This window comes from Pholcus phalangioides, unplaced genomic scaffold (assembly GCF_987345545.1).
Source record: "Pholcus phalangioides strain wild (caught in Gottingen) unplaced genomic scaffold, Ppha-v1.0 ptg000039l_1, whole genome shotgun sequence".
NCBI classification, from domain to species: domain Eukaryota; kingdom Metazoa; phylum Arthropoda; class Arachnida; order Araneae; family Pholcidae; genus Pholcus; species Pholcus phalangioides.
Genome location: NW_028301625.1, coordinates 28,189,316 through 28,208,404, shown reverse-complemented (window position 1 = coordinate 28,208,404; position 19,089 = coordinate 28,189,316). Strand labels below are relative to the sequence as shown.

At 37.5% G+C, this 19,089-nt stretch overlaps 1 protein-coding gene across 2 annotated transcripts in view; it reads right to left on the bottom strand.

Moving 5' to 3' along the window:
* Positions 1-19,089, bottom strand: part of LOC149065787 (laminin subunit alpha-1-like) — a 438,052-nt gene that overhangs the window by 143,250 nt on the left and 275,713 nt on the right. For both annotated transcript variants that reach the window (XM_089253835.1, XM_089253836.1), the window contains one exon: positions 16,590-16,740. In XM_089253835.1, coding sequence (XP_089109961.1) covers positions 16,590-16,740 — 151 coding nt within the window. The remainder of the gene's footprint in view (positions 1-16,589; positions 16,741-19,089) is intronic.

The window sequence follows — 19,089 nt, the reverse complement described above, 5'->3', positions numbered from 1 at the left end:
GTAATTTCCGTCCTTGAAACGGTCCAGCAAAGTTGATGTGGATCCATGACCAGGGGACCCTAGTCACCTCCCAAGGGTGTACAGGAGAACATAGAAGAGCATGTCTCGTCTCTTGACAAGGCGAGCAACCAGCAACGTGATTTTTGATATCAAAGTCCATTTGAGGCCACCATCCGTAGCAGCGTGCCAAGCTTTTCATGCGTTCCACTCCTGGGTGAGCGAGATGAAGCTCACATAGCACCATCGAACGGCCCGGCGCAGGCACCACCACTCGATTTCCCCACAGCAGACAGTTTTGTGAACTGACAACTCGTTTCGCTTTGAGGAAAATACTTTGAATTCTGAACCCAATTCCGCGTCAGGCCACCCCCTCAAAACAAAATTTAGAACCCTAGAAAGAACGGGATCATGCAAAGTCATTTTTGCTATGTCCCTTGCACTAACCGGAGGACACGCCAGATCTTCTATAAAAAGAACCTCAATGTGTGGCGGAACCTTAAACTCAGGACTCTGCAGTGGTAGCCTACTCAAAGCAGGGTTGGTAAAAAAAAACATTTTTTTAAAAAAAAACCAAAAAACTGGGTTTTTTTGGTTTAAACCGTTTTTTTTGTTTTAAATAGTATTAACATTAAAAACAATAAAATATCTGAAAAATCATTCAAACTTCCAATAATTAACTAAAATAAAATGTTTATTAATATAATTAACACTATTCCCATGCTAATTAATCAATAAATATTTATTACAAAACCAACTTTTGCAATTTAATTATTTTTTGCTTAACTCAATGGATTACTGTGTGTTTGAAAATTCTTTTAATGTTATTATTAATCATATAATATATAAAGGTTTTTCTCCAGTTACTTTCAGTATACTTAATTAGGAAGCTATTTTGCAAAAAGTAATAAAAATTAGGTGAATATAATATATTTAATGAAGCATAAATAATGCAGATTAATTAGCAATGATTTACGATATACAGGGTGATTATAACTAAGGTTCTGATTTCAAAACACTGTAAAAAAAGAACGATTGTCAGAATGACTTGAAAATTGACATGAATATGGTATATAGGTATGGTATAGGTATCACTACTGTAGCTGCTTCTTTGTGAAGGGAAAAAGAAACCCTGTGAGATAATACACCACTACATTTATATGTGTGATGCACTCCTTATTCATGAATTTGCTAAAGATAGAGCATCAGAATGTAACCCAAGGATATAAAATGTGGTAAAAATGAAACATTTTGGCTAATAATGAACCAATATGATATTTTCAAGGAAAAAAATGATATTTAGGCAACTTTTATTTGATTTTTTGAAAAAAACCGAAGTGGTTTTTTTAAAAAACCACTTGGTTTTAACCAAGTGTCTAACCCAACGTGGTCTAAACCAAACAACCCTGACTCAAAGCATCCGCATGACCTATCTTTTTTTCCTGAACGATGTAGGAGATCAAAATCGTATGCATTTAGCATCAACGACCATCGCAACATTCACGGAGCTATATCAGGGGTAGGTGTTGTCCTACTAAACAATAACAACAATTGCTGGTGGTCAGTAATAATCGTGAACCTATAGCTGTATAGGAGGTGATGAAATGTTTTGACACCAGATATAATCGCCAGGGCCTTCTCATCTATTTGCGCATAATTACGCTCAGTAGAACTCAGAAGAAAAAGCGATAGGAGCCTCCTTTCCGTCTGGCATTTGATGGCTCAATACGGTGCCCACCCCAATGGGGACGCATCACAAGTAAGTATTATGGGTAGAGAGCCATCAAAGGGCACCAAAACACTGGAAGAGGAGATTAAATTTTTCAACACATTCAGAGCGTCTCTCTCAGTGTGAATTTTTTTCCATTCTCACGGCACGTTACTATCTAATAACCGGTGCAATGGTTCCGCAATCATAGCTTTATTATGAAGGAATCCATGATAAAAATTTATTAACCCCGAAAACGCCTGTAACTGTTGCTTATTAGTAGGAATGGGGGCGGCCTGAATCGCCTGAACCTTTTTCTTAGAATGATGAATTCCATTTATATCTACGCGGAACCCCAAAAAATCCATCTCTGTTACACCAAATAGGCATTTTTTTTTGACGCGAAGTCCAGAATTTCGCAGACGAGTTAACACTATTTTCAAACGGGAAGCCAACTCTTCACGCCACCTGGCTCTTACGAGAAGGTCATCGAAATAAGGGACTACCCGTTCAAGCCCTGCAAATATGTCTTTAATAATGCTCTGGAAAAAACCTGGAGCCCTATTAACACCGAAATGTAACCTTTTAACCTTAAAGGCTCCTTTGTGAGTGATGATTGTCTGTGCCATGGCAGACTCCTCATCCATGGGCAGTTGCAAGTATGCTTGTGCGAGATCAATTTTAGCGTAAAATCTGCCTCCCTTCAAGTTTGACAACAAACTATTTATGGAAGGGATCGGATACGGAAAAGCAGCCATAGCTTTATTAAGTGTAATTTTGTAATCTCCGCACAAACGAACTTGACCCGATGGTTTCAGAACCGGTACAATGGGGTTGCCCACTTTGGATTATCGACTTGCTCGATAACACCCTCACGTTGGAGAACTTCCAGAGTATCTTAAATTTTTGCCTTGAGTGCAAACGGAACATTTCTAGCCTTACAGCGTATGGGAGGAAAATTAGGATCGATAGCTAGACTAACAGTAGGCTCTGCATAAGTTCCCAAGCCTTCCTCAAAAACCTCTGAAAACTCAGCAACAACGCCTTGTACAGGATCAGAAATAGAATTTATGCCGCTGAAACCAATACCAAGGGAAGGAAACCATGAACAGTCCAATATATTGGAACAGCGAGCATTGGCAATCAAAAGTTCCAACCTTGAATCACAATTTTTGAACTGCACTTTGCATTTACCCACAAGTTTTGTTGAGTTTTTTTGAAAATCAGTCAACTTCACAGAAGTACGAGATACTTTGCAGTTCCGCAACATAGTCATTTATCCCTTCTCCGGGTCGTTGCATACATTTATGAAACATAAACCTACAATAAATAACAGATTCTTTCGGACTGAAATGATTTTTTAGGGCAGTAATGAGGTCATCGTAAGATTTATCGGCAACCGTAGCCGGCTCGATCAGAGAACGAATTATACTCAAGGTCCTTGTGCCGCATACCGTGATCAAAGCTGCACATTTTAACTCGGGTGTATCAATGCAATTAGCCTCCAAAAAGTAAGTTAACTTTTCCCTGTAAAGGTCCCACGAGGAAGGATCCGAAATATTGAATTCACACATTGATCCTATACGTGCCATAATTTTTTTTTTCTGAACCAGAAAGGAAGGGGGCAAAAAAAAAAAAAAAAAAAAAATTTCCGAATGGCCAGAACACGAAACCGAACGATCGAAATATCAGAAATATCCTCTTACCTCCATCGAGCAGTAACAACTGCGCTGCGCCAGAACAGACGAAAAGGTCCATGGAAACGAGCAGCACTATAGGAAAAAGTCCACAGGATCGAGCAGCACTACCGGAACAACAAGTTCATAGGATTGAGCAGCATCACCAGAACATTAAGTCACAAAATCTAGTATCATCACCGGAAAAATGAAGTCGCAGGGATCAAATCAATATCTCGTCGCCATGTGTTAAGAGGTGGAAATGCAGTGGTTTAAAAGTAATTTATTCAATGAAACTCAACATAACTAAACATAAAACAGTTAAAATTAAAACATCTCTCACGAGCGCGCAGCGCCGTGATACGGAACTAAGGCAGAATTAAGTGTGTGTGTGACCAGACCAGACCAGACCAGACCAGAATTGAACTTTGAGCCGATTCCCAGCCTGCGAGGGCCAACTGCCGGCATAAAAACTGGCCAAGAAGGCCTGTGAAGAAGAAAATGTGTACATGTTTGTAGATAGATATGTGTTTGCACGAATGTGTAGTGTATGTAAAAAGAACTGGTCAAATTGGTTAAAAGTCATGATCTGGCTGTAAGCAGGCAAATGTCATCACAGTTCACAGAAGCAGGTCACACAATCTGCAGCTAGCAACATCTATTCCAAGTGGAATGGGGGAAAAAACCTCACATGGGAGTCGTGACGCAAAAAACCCCAGCAATAACATCAAAAATGCAATACAGGTAACAAAGTTCTGTTTCAACTCAGTGCATCAGAAATTAATGGGGATTTACTATTGATAAATTTTATGTAAGCAAAATAATCCAAAGTTCAAAAAGAGTCTTCTCGCTCTTTTTCTTTACACCTTTTTCATATGTACATTGGCCGCTGTGGTGGTCGAGTGGTTATAGTGACGGACTCGCGATGCGAGGATCCGGGTTCGAACCCCACAGTGGTGGTTGGCTGATGTTGGTTTTCTGTGGTTCCCAACTTCAAGGCGCAAATGCGAGCCGATCTCCCCGTTAAAAAGTATCGCCACAGAGAGCAACAGTCTTACAACGATAAATCATTCAATCATAACACTTCACTCATAGTTAGAAAAACTGGTGGCAGATGGCAGCACTACACATAACAAGCATTACAGAGAAACAAAAAACTTCACGTCAGGTTTCACTACACGTACACGCACATTCCCGCATGTACCGATTCGTTGGGGGTTCCGGGGTGGGGGTGCATGTGTGGTGTAGCAGTAGTAGGTAGGGCCTCCAAAAAATGGCTCGGGGATCCATGATGGTCTTAAGTCAGCCACCTCGTTGGGCAGTTTGCCTGTTGTGGCGTTGTATTTGTATTTGTACATCATATTCAGGTCAAAGTTCAATATGCAAGTTCAATTGGGAAGTATATGTGTATATACAAAATTCAATAATGAGAAGATACAAATCGAATAGATGCGAATAAATGTCAAAAGTGGATAGATACAGAGTATGCAAGTAATGTGAGTATACACAATTGAATGAAAGAATTTGTGTATTAAAATAGTATGTATACAATGAGATTTGTAGAAGAAAACATCTTTACAAACTCTCCCATGTAAGGCGCCCAATTTGTTTGGGCCTCCTATATTTCCTTAAGCAGTCAGCATCATAGTCAACAATTTCCCTCAGATGTTCGAATTGGGAATTAAACATTCACTCTCAAATTGATCATTGTTTAATTTCTTAATGTATGTGAATATGTGAGGTATGTCCAAGTCTTGTCTGATGTTTATTCCACGGACAAACCAAGGGGCTCCAACAAATCTTCTGAGTATTTTGTTCTGCATAGTCTGTAGTTTTTTGATATTTGTTTTACAAGCATGCGCCCAAGCTGGTGAAGCATAGAGTAGAGTAGGTCTTATTATGGATTTAAAAAGAATAATTTTGTTCTTTAATGAAAGTTTTGCCTGTGGAAATGTGATACGATTGAGCATACCCATAATTCTATTAGATTTGTTTATTACATGATAAATGTGTGAAGAGAAAGATAGATTTTTGTTGAGGATACAGCCCAAGTATTTTATTTGTCTAACAGGGCTTAAAGATTGTGTACCAATTTGAAGTCGTCTGTCCAGTATTTTACGACGTCTAGTGAACCATAAAAATTTGCATTTGTCACTATTCAGTTGGATGGCAGATTGATCACACCAATATTCTATTTCATACATGGTTTCTTGTAAGTTGTTGAAGGCCTGATTTGCATCCCTGCGACTGCACAATACTGCACAGTCGTCAGCAAATAAAGATATTATGCCATTTTGGTGACAAGGTATGTCATTAATGTATAGCAGGAACAGTTGTGGCCCCAACACACTGCCCTGAGGCACAGAGGCATGAATGTTTTATTGAAGAGAGTGTATTTTGAATTTTTACTTGAAAAGTTCGACCTAAAAGATAGTGATAGAAAAATATGACTATATGGGGAGGCATATTTAAATCATTGAGTTTGGAAAGCAATGTAGCATAATCACAACGGTCAAATGCTTTTGCTATGTCTACGAATGATGCAGCCGCAAAATCAAAATTGTTAAAAGCTTCATTTATGAACTCTGAGACTCTCACTAGCTGTGTTACACAAGAGTGCTCAGGTCGAAACCTGTGTTGTTCGGGTCTAATTAAATCATTTTCATGATGAATTGTGTAAGCCTATTTGCAACAATCTTTTCAAAGATTGTTGCTTGAAAATCTCCAGTTGCTCAGTAAAATTATTGGTCTGAAGTTTTGTGCCATAAGTGGGTCAGTTCCAGCTTTGTGAATTGTTTTTATAACAGAATGTATCAAAGGTTTTGGAAAATAATTTAATGTTAAAGCACTGTTGAAAATTTCTGTTATGTGAGTAATGATATTTTCTGGCAGGCACTTCAAGGCCTTCTAATTTCATCAGCACCTGGTGCTTTTTTGACATCCAATGAGTTGATGATTGAGCTGATTTCATCATTAGTTGTTAGATCCATGTGACATGTAGAATTATTTGTGTGAAAGTGAATAAATTGTGCAACTTTTCTACGAAGCCGCAATTTAGTATTATTAGGCTGATTCCTATTGGGTGAAAATTGCCCTTCATAAGTAGTTGCAATTGCTTCAGCAATTTCCTGATCTGTGTGTATGTGCACAGAGGAAATCTTCCTTTATATAGGCGGATCACACATGATTGATGGCGTCATGGCGGATTGATATCGGCAGCATCCGATTTACATATCGGATCACAACAATGGTCATTTCTTTTTTATGGACAAATTTCTTTTTGTCTTGCCGATGACTGCAAAGAGGGGGTTTTACATACCTTGTTTATGTTTGCAGCACTCTTGGAAATTTTAAATATCTTGCGGCATCTCAGTCGATCTTGAGGATGCATTTCAATGATTTTCTTCTCCATGACAAAAAATGATCTTCACTCCTAGTTACAGCCCATCCGTGGCATCTAGTGCCGTATTTACCGGGGGAGGGGGTGCTCAGTGGGCTATAAGCAGGGCCATGGTCCCCACATACAGGAGAAGGGCTTCTAGCCTGGGATCTTTAGTGGGCCCCTGAAGTCAGACTTTTCACTGGTCCTTCTATAACGGATACATAGCATGAAAAACTAAAAATTATGGTAATTCTCCTAGGCTCGTAACTAGGCTGGAGCAATCTGGACAATGCTCCAGGAACTTGAGCAAAATGGGTGGTCCCAACAAAAATATTTACACTTATTTTCCACATTTCTTGAAATTTTTGAGTTTCTTATTCTGCAAAATGAGAAGATAAGGGGGACAAACCCCTCCTTTTTTTTTATCATAATCCTTTCAAGGGAGCCCCCTGAAAAAGTATACACCAGAGCCCCGAGAAGGCTTGCTAAAGCTATGGCCCTGCCAATTTTACCCTTGAGGGGGCATACAGAGGGCAGAAAAGTTTGGAAGAAAGATGGCGGGAAGAGAAATGAAAAAAAAATCAGTTTCCAAAATTCTTCGAAACATTTGAAAAAATTTGTATTTCATGTATTTGAGTCTTTTTTTTGTTTTCACGATAAAGGTGGCCGCACCCTCCGCAGCTGACAAAGAGCATTTCAATAGGGTTCAGTTTCGGCTGCTTCAATGCAGGTTTTCTGAATACAAACACTATTTCCTAATCAGAAGGATGGAGAGTGTATGGCATGTTGCCTATGTGGGGAATATGTCACTTGGAGCAGGTTTTAAGCTAGATAAAAAATTCCTTTTGCAAAAAAAGCGAAATTGGGGAGGAAAGCTTTAGCAAAATGCTACAATGTTAATGTAATAATTGATGGTTGGTTGTCTACTCGTTCCGTACCTCCTGTATGCATTCTTGCGAAAATGGCTACCACTTCTTTTGCATAACATTGGCTCTGACCCAAAATCATTTTTTTGATACGTCAATAATGGATGTAAGGGGACAGTTGGTCCCCTCTCGATAGGAGGCTAAAAAGTAGAGAGCAATGTAGGCATGTGTAGTGCTTTCAATGACTTTTTCGCGTCGGTTTTTAATGGAGATAATGATATTCGATATACGGGTGTTGCATGGGGTAATAAAACGCTCAACGATATTCAAGTGGAAGACGTGGAGGTCCTAAATCTTCTAAGAAATGTATGTGCAAGCAAAGCACCAGGACCAGATGATATCTATCCCAGGGTTCTCAGGGAAGGTGCTAATGAATTGTTGGGGCCAGTCGCACAGATATACAGGAGTAGTGTTGCTGAGGGTATCGTCCCGAGAGATTGGAAACTGGCTAACGTTGTTCTGATATTTAAGAAGGGTAGTAGAGAAGTGGTGTCTAATTATCGTCCAGTGAGTTTGACGAGCTCCCTCTCGAAAATTTTGGAAATTATCATCAAAAGGCAGTTTGTGAAGTGGATAGACGAGAATAATGTATTGTCGGATAATCAGCATGGGTTCAGGAAGGGGAAGTCATGTGTAACTAACCTCCTTTGCTTCTATGATTACGTGACTAAGGCTTTGGGTAAGAGCAAAAATGTCGACGTTGTTTACCTTGATTTCCAGAAGGCATTCGATCGGGTCCAACATGGCAAACTCTTGAAGCGTTTACACGAGATTGGAATAGGGGGCAACTTGCTGAATTGGATAGAATCGTGGTTAAGAGATAGGTCGCAACGAGTTATGGTGAACAGGGAATTCTCAGGTTGGACAGACGTCACAAGTGGAGTTCCTCAGGGAAGTGTCCTTGGCCCCATACTTTTTTCACTTTTTATCGACAAACTCGATCAGGGTATCGATGGAATTACTAGCAAATTCGCAGATGATGTGAAGCTAATGGGGGTAATCGGAAATGAAAGCGATAGGGAGTTGCTCCAGACCAACTTAAACAAGATTGCAGCATGGGCAAATGAATGGAGCATGACGTTTAGCGTAGATAAGTGCATGGTCGCTCATTTTGGTTCGAACAACCCACGGTTCTCTTACGAGTTGAATGGTGTCACTATCCCGGATGCAACTAGAGTCACCGATTTGAGAATTCTCATTGACGAGCGACTTAAGTTTTCTGAACATTGTTCAGCGGTTGTCAAAAAAGCGAATAGAATGCTTGGTCTCATTTTCAAAAAGGTCTCTTCGCGTTCTCCTAAAGTCATTCTTCTGCTTTTTCGAGGCTTAGTTCGTCCTGGACTGGAGTATGCTGTAAGGTTTTGGAGACCATACCTACAGAGGGACATAGACTTGGTTGAAGGGGTGCAGAGAAGAGCTACGCATGTCCTTATTGGCACACAGGGCTTGAGTTATGAAGAAAGACTTCATTTTTTGAATATGTTTACATTGGATGAACGCAGGTGTCGAGGAGATATGATCGAAGTGTTCAAAATTTTCAATGGGATGGATAGGATGGACCATGAACTTTTAGTACACCGCCAATCGACTGCTTTTACAAGGGGACACCAGTATCGATTGGTGAGGGACAATGCAAGGTTATGGTGTCGCAGGGAATTCTTCTCTAATAGGGTTGTTAATAAATCGAATAGCTTACCCCTGGAATTAGTAAATTCTAACACAATTGACACGTTTAAAAAGAAATACGATAAACATGTTGGGGTAAATCGAGAAGCTATCCATTCTTAGAATAAGACAACCATAAGTATTCTTTATGGGCATTGTATAATATTTTATCATGTGTATATATTGTTCGTAATTTGTGTTAATTGCATTTTTAATTGGGTTGCTGTATTTTTGAAACATATGACATCCATATTTTTATGGGCATCTTTTTATCATCCACCTCGTTGGGCATTTTGCCTGTTGTGGCGTTGTATTTGTATTTGTATTTGTATTTGTATTTTGCAAAAAATGCAACTGTGCTTAAACCCTGACCTGGCAGTATCCGTCCATATAGAGGAGCCCCTGCTGTCTCCCGAAAATTAAAACTACATTCTTTTTATTTTGTAAGAGGTTTTGGTAAAAGCTTTTGTGCTTAATGGATGGCCATCAGCGAAACAGGGATGCTTATAGAAGCAGTTCTGTAGGCTATCCCTAATTGGAATATAAAGAAATCATGGTGGTGATGCATTTTAAGAAATTTCTTCAATGATAATTTATTCAGAATCTCCAAACACAATCTAGATATAGTATTTTACAGCCCTCTAATACTTATAGTCAGTAAAGCGTAGCAAAGTTTTTTTTTTCTGTTAGACATATCAATAAGTTAATAAACTTTACCACGTTTTATTCTTGTCAATCATATTAAAAATTTATTTAAGAAAAATTTAAACTCCATTTGGTTTGCGTACTTGGAAAAGTGACAATATTTAACTCAAGTTTTATTAAGAAATTTATGCAACTAAAAAAAAGTTTTTTTTCTAATTTAAAACCTGATATATAACCCAATATATATATATATGAGAGTAATAAATCTTAAATAAGTGAAATGTAGTTTGATTTTGCGGGAAATATACACTGTATCATAAAATATAAATAAATACAGGGCTTGACAAAAAAAGCAGAAAAAATTTAGGCACCAGCCCAATTCCGTAGGAGCCAAGCATGGTTTTTTCACAAGAAAAGTGTCTTAAATAATCTTTTTCGACCTTTCTGAGAATTGATGACCCCTTTCCAGGGCCACAACTAGATACTTTGTTCCCTGGGGCAAGCCGGAATTTTGGTGCCCCTTGCATGTAGAAGAAGCAGTTAAAGGGTGAATTTGACTCCCATTCTGGTCCAGCATCCAGAGCACCAAACCCAGACCTGCCTGCTCTCTCTAGTTGCGGCCCTGCTCCATCCCATGTTGGAAGACAGTTAATTATGAAATCAGAAAATTTTGAGCCATCCCTAGATTCTGATTTAGCAATCACATATTCAAAATTTTAGGTGCCAATACAGATTTTCTAGTCACCATGGCGATCTGACGCCTGGGATTTGCCCAGCCCTGAAATAAACAAAGATGTATATACTGTATATATTTTTTGTATACTTGTTCACTTGCATTCTTTGTATATAATCGTTTTCATGACCCCGCCCAGGGATTTCAGGATTCATGAGATCTGGGGGACCCCGGGGGGGGGGGGGATTTGGGGGAATATACTCAGATTTACGGCACAAATTTTTCTGTAATAAATTGCCTATGGTGATAGACGGGAGTGTGCTCAGTTTTAATCAGAGAGAATGAATGTGTATTTTTACTTGACTGTGATCAAACTAGAATGGGGCTCAAGGGCAGAAGCGTATGCTCCCAACAATTAAATACATTTTTGTTAATTAAATGCTTTTGGAAAATTGGCACCAACTCAAAATTTCTCTGGAAGAAATTCTGTGCCCCCCCCCCCAATAGATTGGTCTTGGGTACGCTCCTGCTAAGGGGCAGTCCCATTTACTTTGGTAACAATACATGAAATGATTGTTATAATTAGAGCCCAAATTTTCCACTAAAAATGGCAAAATATGTACTAAAACTGAGAAAATATATGTTAAAGAACAAATAACCACGCAAAAAATGCAAATATGTTTTTGAATGCATCTTTTCTATTTGTCTCCGTGCATATTCATTTGCAGAAAAAATATTCTCATGCAAATGACCTCTACAGGTACTTTATTTAGGAATTTCTAGTTACTATACTCTGTTCGTTCTAACTTGGGTCCAGTTGTAAATAAAAGCACCTGTGCGATGCCCAAAATGATTGGTTGAAGAACATTTCACCTTTTCTTACTGCGCAACACAGCCAAAAATATAGTCCTTTGTCGTTTGCCCCTCATACCATAAAATACCTCATAATTTTAATTTTTTTTTAAATATTTATTCCATATTATTTCAAAGTTATCTGGAAGACGGGAAAAAATATTTTTTAAAGATTGGTCAAAGCGTTTTTGCTGCTATGTCTTCAGGGTGGGTGTTGACAGGATACGCCTTTCTCACTCAAACATTATCATCCACTTTTTAAACGGAAGTTTCATTTTATTATTATTATTCCTATTTGCAAACAGATTTGATATACACTTGTATACGCTTCTTCAAGAGGTCTTGTAAGAAAAAGAGTTTTCTTCTTTATCGTTTGATGACATAAATGAAATATGCGTGTCTATCTTGTTTGGCAGAGCCATTTGAAAATGCATTTCTTTGCAGCTGCTCTGGACTCCTATAAACAACGTTTCTGTCTCAACAAGAATTTTTTTCCTCACCCACGCGCTTTGACGTACACTGAACGGGGGAGGGGGCACTTATCGTTCGTGGTGAATGTACGCATTTCAAAAGAATTCTCACTTCTGCTTGAGCAGCTTGTTGGGAGGAAGTAATATTGGTTTCGTCGAAGGCGGCGAGCCGAAGTCAGGATTATCACGTAGACGTGAAGTTTTGAAACTCTGGTTCGAAAGAGTAATGCTCATTTTTGATTCAGTTAGCCTCATTATGACAGACACTATAGATCCAGTGAGAAAGCCTGGCCTGGGGGATCCATTAAAGATTCCAGTCCAGGGGCTCCTGCTGCTGGATGTTGGGGTCATGGCTCGCAACCTACGCACGGATAAAAAACCGAAATTGTAGACAAAAAACTGGATATCAACAACAGGTTGAAGTAAATGTGGATGACTCTCTCATCAAATTGGAACTTATACAGCCCGTGGATTATTATGAAATATTTAATTACACAGACCCGCAAGAAAAATAAAAAGCGGCAACACAGCGGTAAGTTGCTCATAATTTGTTTCACGTTATAATTGGTAGCATATACCACCCAGGAAAATCATACGGCATAAATTAGCTCGGAAATAAAATTGTAAAATTCTGAAGAAAAAAAAGTAATAAGAAAAAATGAAGATTTTTTTTTTCTCACTATCTGCCGTAAAATAATAAACAACTCGCACAAACTTTTGTAAAGACCCCCCCCCCCCAGGCTGTGGCCGGGCTGGAGCCCTGTCATCCCAACTCTTGAGGAGTGTGCCATGATAACGACAGAATACGTTATCAAATTTTTTTTTGGGAGATATATATATATATATATATACCTCTTTCTATTATAATTAGTGTTATCAACAGTTTTTATTTCAAAAAAATTTGGAGAACAGTGAAAAAAAATTTCCAAGAAAATTCTTCATAAATTAGAATCATGATTTACAATCTCGCATTTGAGGAAAAAATGCATGTGTTCGGAACACGTAATGAAGGGGCGGTTAAAATTACAACCAATAGAGATAAAGGATGCAGAGTGATATCAAAAATTTGTACAGCGGTTTATTTACATCAGGACCCAAGTTAGAGCGAACAGAGTATAGTACTGTTGCTGCTCACTAATAGAAAGAAAAAGTTGCTCGAAAAAGAAGTAAACTGCATGTTCACACAAGTAATAAAACATGAATAATGTCAAAAATGGGCGGATTTTTCTTCTAGGAGATTTTACTTTTTACTTGAAGAAAAAAAAAAGAAATGACAAGCAAATAAAGTACCCAGGCTTCAGGTGTGGCCCATTGTAGCTAGAAGTTCCTTGGAGTTGAGCAGCCAAACATCAAACTATTTTAAAATGTCAAATTTCCGATTCGATGGAATGTTGTCACATCCATATATTCATGAAAGTGCGCGTGAATTGTTCAGTTGGTCGTCTATACCGCTTTGATGACACGAAATTATATGGAAAACGTCTTATACTAGAATCAACTGATTTGAGATTAAAAATCAATTTCATGACTAGAGCTCTGTTCATTCATTAGTATTAGAACGAAATGACCTCAAAGACGTTTCAATGCAGATAAAGCAGCAATTTTCAATAATTCTATGTTCTTACAGACTAAAAAGTGAAAATTTGTTTATAATGAGCAGTACATTACAACTAAAATTTTTCTCATGGTTGTGAGCTGTTGTTATAACAAACTTTTATTTTATTATGAGCAATATTAATTTGAAAAATTATAAAAATGTAATTAATCTTCAGCACAACTTAAAATTATGCACTTATTCTGAAAATTCTTTAATTATATACATTTATACACACATTAATGATAAAAAGAAGTTAAAATATATAAATGCAAAAAACAAGACTAATCATAACAAATTTATAAATTGTGCAAAAAAACATCAAAAAATAAAAAGGTGAATTTCCCGTCCCCCCACTGGGTGACCTTTCATTAAATTACCGTATATACTCGTGTATAAGCCGACTCGTATATAAGCCGACCCCCCCACTTCAGGACCACCAAAACCGCAATAAATTGAAAACCCGTGTATAAGCCGACCCCAAAAAAATCTGTGCATTTTAGGGAAAAAAAATCTTATATTTTTATGCAAAATGAATAGCTTCCGGAAATTTACAATAGAAAATGATTCAAACTTTTTAATCCATTTCGTCTGAGTCTCCAAGCTCATCGTAAGCGATCATATCATCATAGGGGGTGCAGCATCTTCGTTTTTATCCTCACCTGGGCTGGCATCGCCATTGTCACTTTCAGAGGATATCATCTTCTGTTCCGTCCATCGCATTGCTGATGCAACACTTTTTGAAGGATCGGATGATAATTTCGGTGGAAACAGAATTCCACGCCTTGTGTACCCATTGGCACACTAGGCCAATGTCAGGTTTCTTCCAGGCACCACCTTTTTGCAGTTGCTTTATCATCGGGACTCATCCATTCGATCCAGAAATTTCTCAGTCTTTGAGAGGCTTGTTGATGCTCATATCTAAAGGCTTCACAATCGACGTTAGCCCACCTGGTATAAAAGCCAATGATATTTTCGATTTCTTTGCCTCGGCTTTGACATTATCGGTTCTGTGGGGTTTGAACATATCCCATACCAATAATGCCGGTTTCTCGAACACTGCTCCGGGCCTTTTGTTCCATATTTCCTGGATCCGTTGTAGAATGCCCTTTTCACCCATCCAGCCCTTTTCCTGGGCTTTCACGATCTTTCTTGGTGGGAACTTCATGTTCGAAAGAATTTTCTTCCTTTGAAAATCACAACTGGAGGCAATTTCTTTCCATTGGCCATGCGCGATAGCACGACCGTAAATCATATTTTTTCGTGCCCAGTTGTTCTAACAAAGATGGTTTTTTTCTCCCGAGTTCGTCAACAGTTCTATTGCTTGAAAAATCGAAAGTAACTGGAGTTTCGTCCATATTACCGATTTGTGACAGTTCAAATCCATGTCTTTTTCGCAGTTCAATTATGAACTTCTGGAAAGATTCAATTCTGCTTTCCAATTTTTCTGGGAGTTTTTGTGCGATCTTTGTTTGCTGGCATAAGCACAGGTCGAAACAGTTCATGAAACGAGTGCACCAACCTGGGGATGCATAGAACTTTTCTGGATTTGTGCCTTTGAATTTAACACTCTCAGCTAGTTTCGATGCTTTCGGACGAATGTCTGTCCTTGCCACGATTGTACCTTTCAGTCTGAGGTGTAGCACCCATTCATTCAATTCCTTCTCAAGTTCAGGGAACACCGATACTTTTCCTCGAAGAGTCTTTTTTGTCTTTCGCATGGCTGAAACTTTCTCTTTCATTTTCCGCAATTCTCTCACTTGTTTCTCATTGACGTTATATGTCCGAGCTGCAGCACAGTTATTGTTTTCTTCCACAAATTTGATAACTTTCAGTTTGAAAGACGCATCATACGGAAACATTTTTGCTTTCTCCATTTTTGATCGTTGATACTTACTTATACAACACTAGATCAATGATTTTTCTGTGGGTGATCAGGACTTGTACTGCCCGGAAAAAAAATTACCACGTGGATTTAACCTGGAAAGTACTAACACTACTAACACAATCGCCATATATAGCTACAAAAATCACTCTGATGATTTGTAACACCATCTATTGCTACTAATCATTAGGGCCATCTATAGTTACAAAAATTACTACTGATTGCGGGGATCAATATTTTCTCGTCAAAAACTGACCCGTGTATAAGCCGACCCCCCCACTTGAGGAACGAATTTTTCCACAAAAAAACTCGGCTTATACACGAGTATATACGGTAAGTTGTATAATAACCAAGAATGGCCACGAAAGCAGTGTTTTCTAAAGTGTGAAATATCCAGAGTCAATAGTCCAGAGTGTAGGTAGAAGCTATGGGTTTAGTATAGGATCTTATGGGTGGGCTCGAGTTGGGAGAGATGAGAAAGAAATTTTTGAAAAAGAGCTATGGAACAAAAAGTTTGGAAAACTTTTCACTGAAGCAGCGGTTCTCAACCGGTGCTCTGTGTGCACTTCCCGGCAGCTCCGCAGCCACTCAAAGAAAATGAAATAAATCAGTAAATTTGATAAATAAATAAAAAAGGAGCCTATGGGGCTCTGCCATAGAAATTTTACGCCAAATAGAGATGACCACTGAAGCATATTTGTGTTTGAGTACAGGTGATCATCTGTGGAGATTTTATTGCATTTAGGAAAATGTAATGGAACCCTTTCAATACGTCTCCCTATTACGTTTCTGACCTTACCCATTTATATGACGTTTGGATTCAGTTGCTGTACATTCCTATACATTATCCCTGTATACAGAACCTAATGTCTCCATGGGCAAATGAAGCCTTTATACCTTTGAGCCTTCGAAATTCAAACATTCACTGACCAATTAACATCTGTGACTCTTGTCGCAAGAGCATCCCAATTCCTGCTTTACCCAGGGCCCTGCCTGTATACACTTCAATTAATCAACATTTTTCACTTTGATTCAAACTCTAAAGTCTTTGGAAAATAACACCATTGACTCTATATATAAAGAAATTTTCAAAATAAGTCAACAGATGAGACTTACCTTAATTCCCGTTCCACATTCTCTTTTACAGGAGAAAATATTCTGCTTTGTATTTCCAGCAGAATTCGTTCTGCCTCCTTTAGCATCCTCTCTGTAGACAAACCTGGTCCACTATTATCTACAACCTGTTTGTCCAACTCCAGAGCTAAATCTTTAAATTCAAAGGTCTGTTTAATGTGGTTTCTTTGCACATAATTAACTCAAAAAATAAAAATAAATAAATAATAAAATATTTTTATTAACAACAATATAAACCAAAGCATGTTAAGAAAAATCTTTCACCTTATCTTTGATAGCTTTATACATATAGTTAGATCTCTATTTATTTTTGTACCTGCTCTATGTTTTTACTTATTTTTAAAGCGTCAGAATTTTATCTTGTATTTTATCACATATATAGTGATACCCTGACTCATGCCAGTACTTATTTCTAAGACTGATGACGTAAGTTGAAAAAAATTTTAGTCAAGGTAAAATTTCCCAAGGTAATGATCCTCTCTACCCAGGAGAAGGGATTGCATATTAAAATTGCAGATTTTCATTATTCTTTCTTATCCATCTCTCTTTTTCTGGATGCAAGTCTCTCTAACAACCTGACCAAAAGCCTTCAAGCTTTTCTCTGAATGTATCTCATTAGATAAAATAATTTCTAGGGTGAGACCACATAAATGCGAGATGACCGAAGTTGAGTGGGTGCAAATGGAAATATTACTGTAGTAGTTACATTTCTTGGTTTCTGCATCCAGGTGTGTGTACCTGTGTTTATTTCAACCATTACAACTGCAAGTATGTGCTAGTTTGACAGGAACAGTGAAACTTTGTCATTTACATGACTTTCCACATTTATACAATGATGATTGGTTTTTGAGTCACACAATTCACTACTATACATATTCATCCCTAATGTTAAAATACTTAATTGATGCAATTCATTATTTGAATAATCCTACTGCTTAGACTCAAACCCCATATCTTTGACAAATCATATTGTGTTTATCCACTGAATCTAAATAATTTTGTTTTGTACACTGAAAAAATACATTGCTGAAATAGTTTTTCTATGCATATTGGCATCACAAAAGCCATAAACGTCAAGGCGAAGAAATGAATTTCAATTATTTTAAATAAAGCCCTATCTCATTTTAGAATGTTTTTCTAATATCCACAGCTAGCATTGTTCCTGGAGGGTATACTGAAAGTATTTAGCAAAGTTTCCTAGATAGACAAGCCATGATGTATCACACAGCTGAGTCTGTGATGTCACAATCCAGTCCCTAAGACTGGCTATTTTGGATGCTTTTAACGAAGCACATTACATGCAATTCACACACACACGTCACATTTTATCCAAATTACTACCATTTTTACAAATAGTTATTACAGATTTTAATCTGTAGTAACTATTTACCTGTTATTTTTAAATTTATGTTACAATAAATGCCGGTAAAGTTTCGTTAGAATAATTGTGAAAGGGACTGAGAACTTTGCCAGTTATCTGGTGACAAACTTCTAACTAAACATAAGGGTAAGATTGCTATTTTCACATAATTCAGTCAATATGCCTGACATATTTATTTTTGCTGACTTTCTTTTGTGTTATATATTTGAAAATTAATGTGTATACTGCTATTACGTGTCTAAATTTCATTTATTTACTTGTTTATTAACAGCAATTTTTTCTGCCCTTGTTCATTCATTGGAGCACATTTATCAGATTTAACAAACATTTTTTATAATATAAAAAAAATCACAACTCTCAGGTTTGTAATTCATTTCAAATACAAATATTAATGTGCAGTGTGAGTCAAAATTGAATGAGAGGATGGGCTTCTTTTTAAATAAATAATTAATAAGATATCTTGGGATGCTAATTCGCATTTCAAAAACAGTACTATATTTGAATATGTCTAATCTTATCTCCTTGTGTAAGCATTCCTGTAATTTAGAATATTTTATAATTCAATAATTTTGTTGTCAATATGCTGTATATAATAAATGCCATTATCTGCGACATTTAACATTTTTCTGTAGGTGTCTCAGTGCTACTATATTCCCAGATGTTGATCAAGTTGCAAAGGGGAAGCGAAAGACCAGATAAAACCATCGTGCTGGGAAAAAAATCCAATTTTATCTTACTATCTTTGATGTGTAACTGTCATGCTTTACAATGAAGTTACATTGTAAACAAAAAAACACCCAAGGAAACAAATGAAGAAATTGATGGCAAATAATAAAAGCAGTTCGAAGAGTGGTTCAAGTCTGATAAAATATGAAATTTCAAAGAATTTAAAACTAATTTGGAAGTAGGTCAGGGTATCCATGGTTGGTTTTATCTAATGAAAGCTACATTTTTACTTGGGAAAACCAGACACTTGATGTACCATCTTTTTCTTATGTCAGTTAAAATAGCTGACGATCAAGCTGTCACTGTCTCATATAATAATTATCTTATACTGAAGTCATATTTAGAGTGGCTCATAAAAAAAACTTTTTAAAAAGT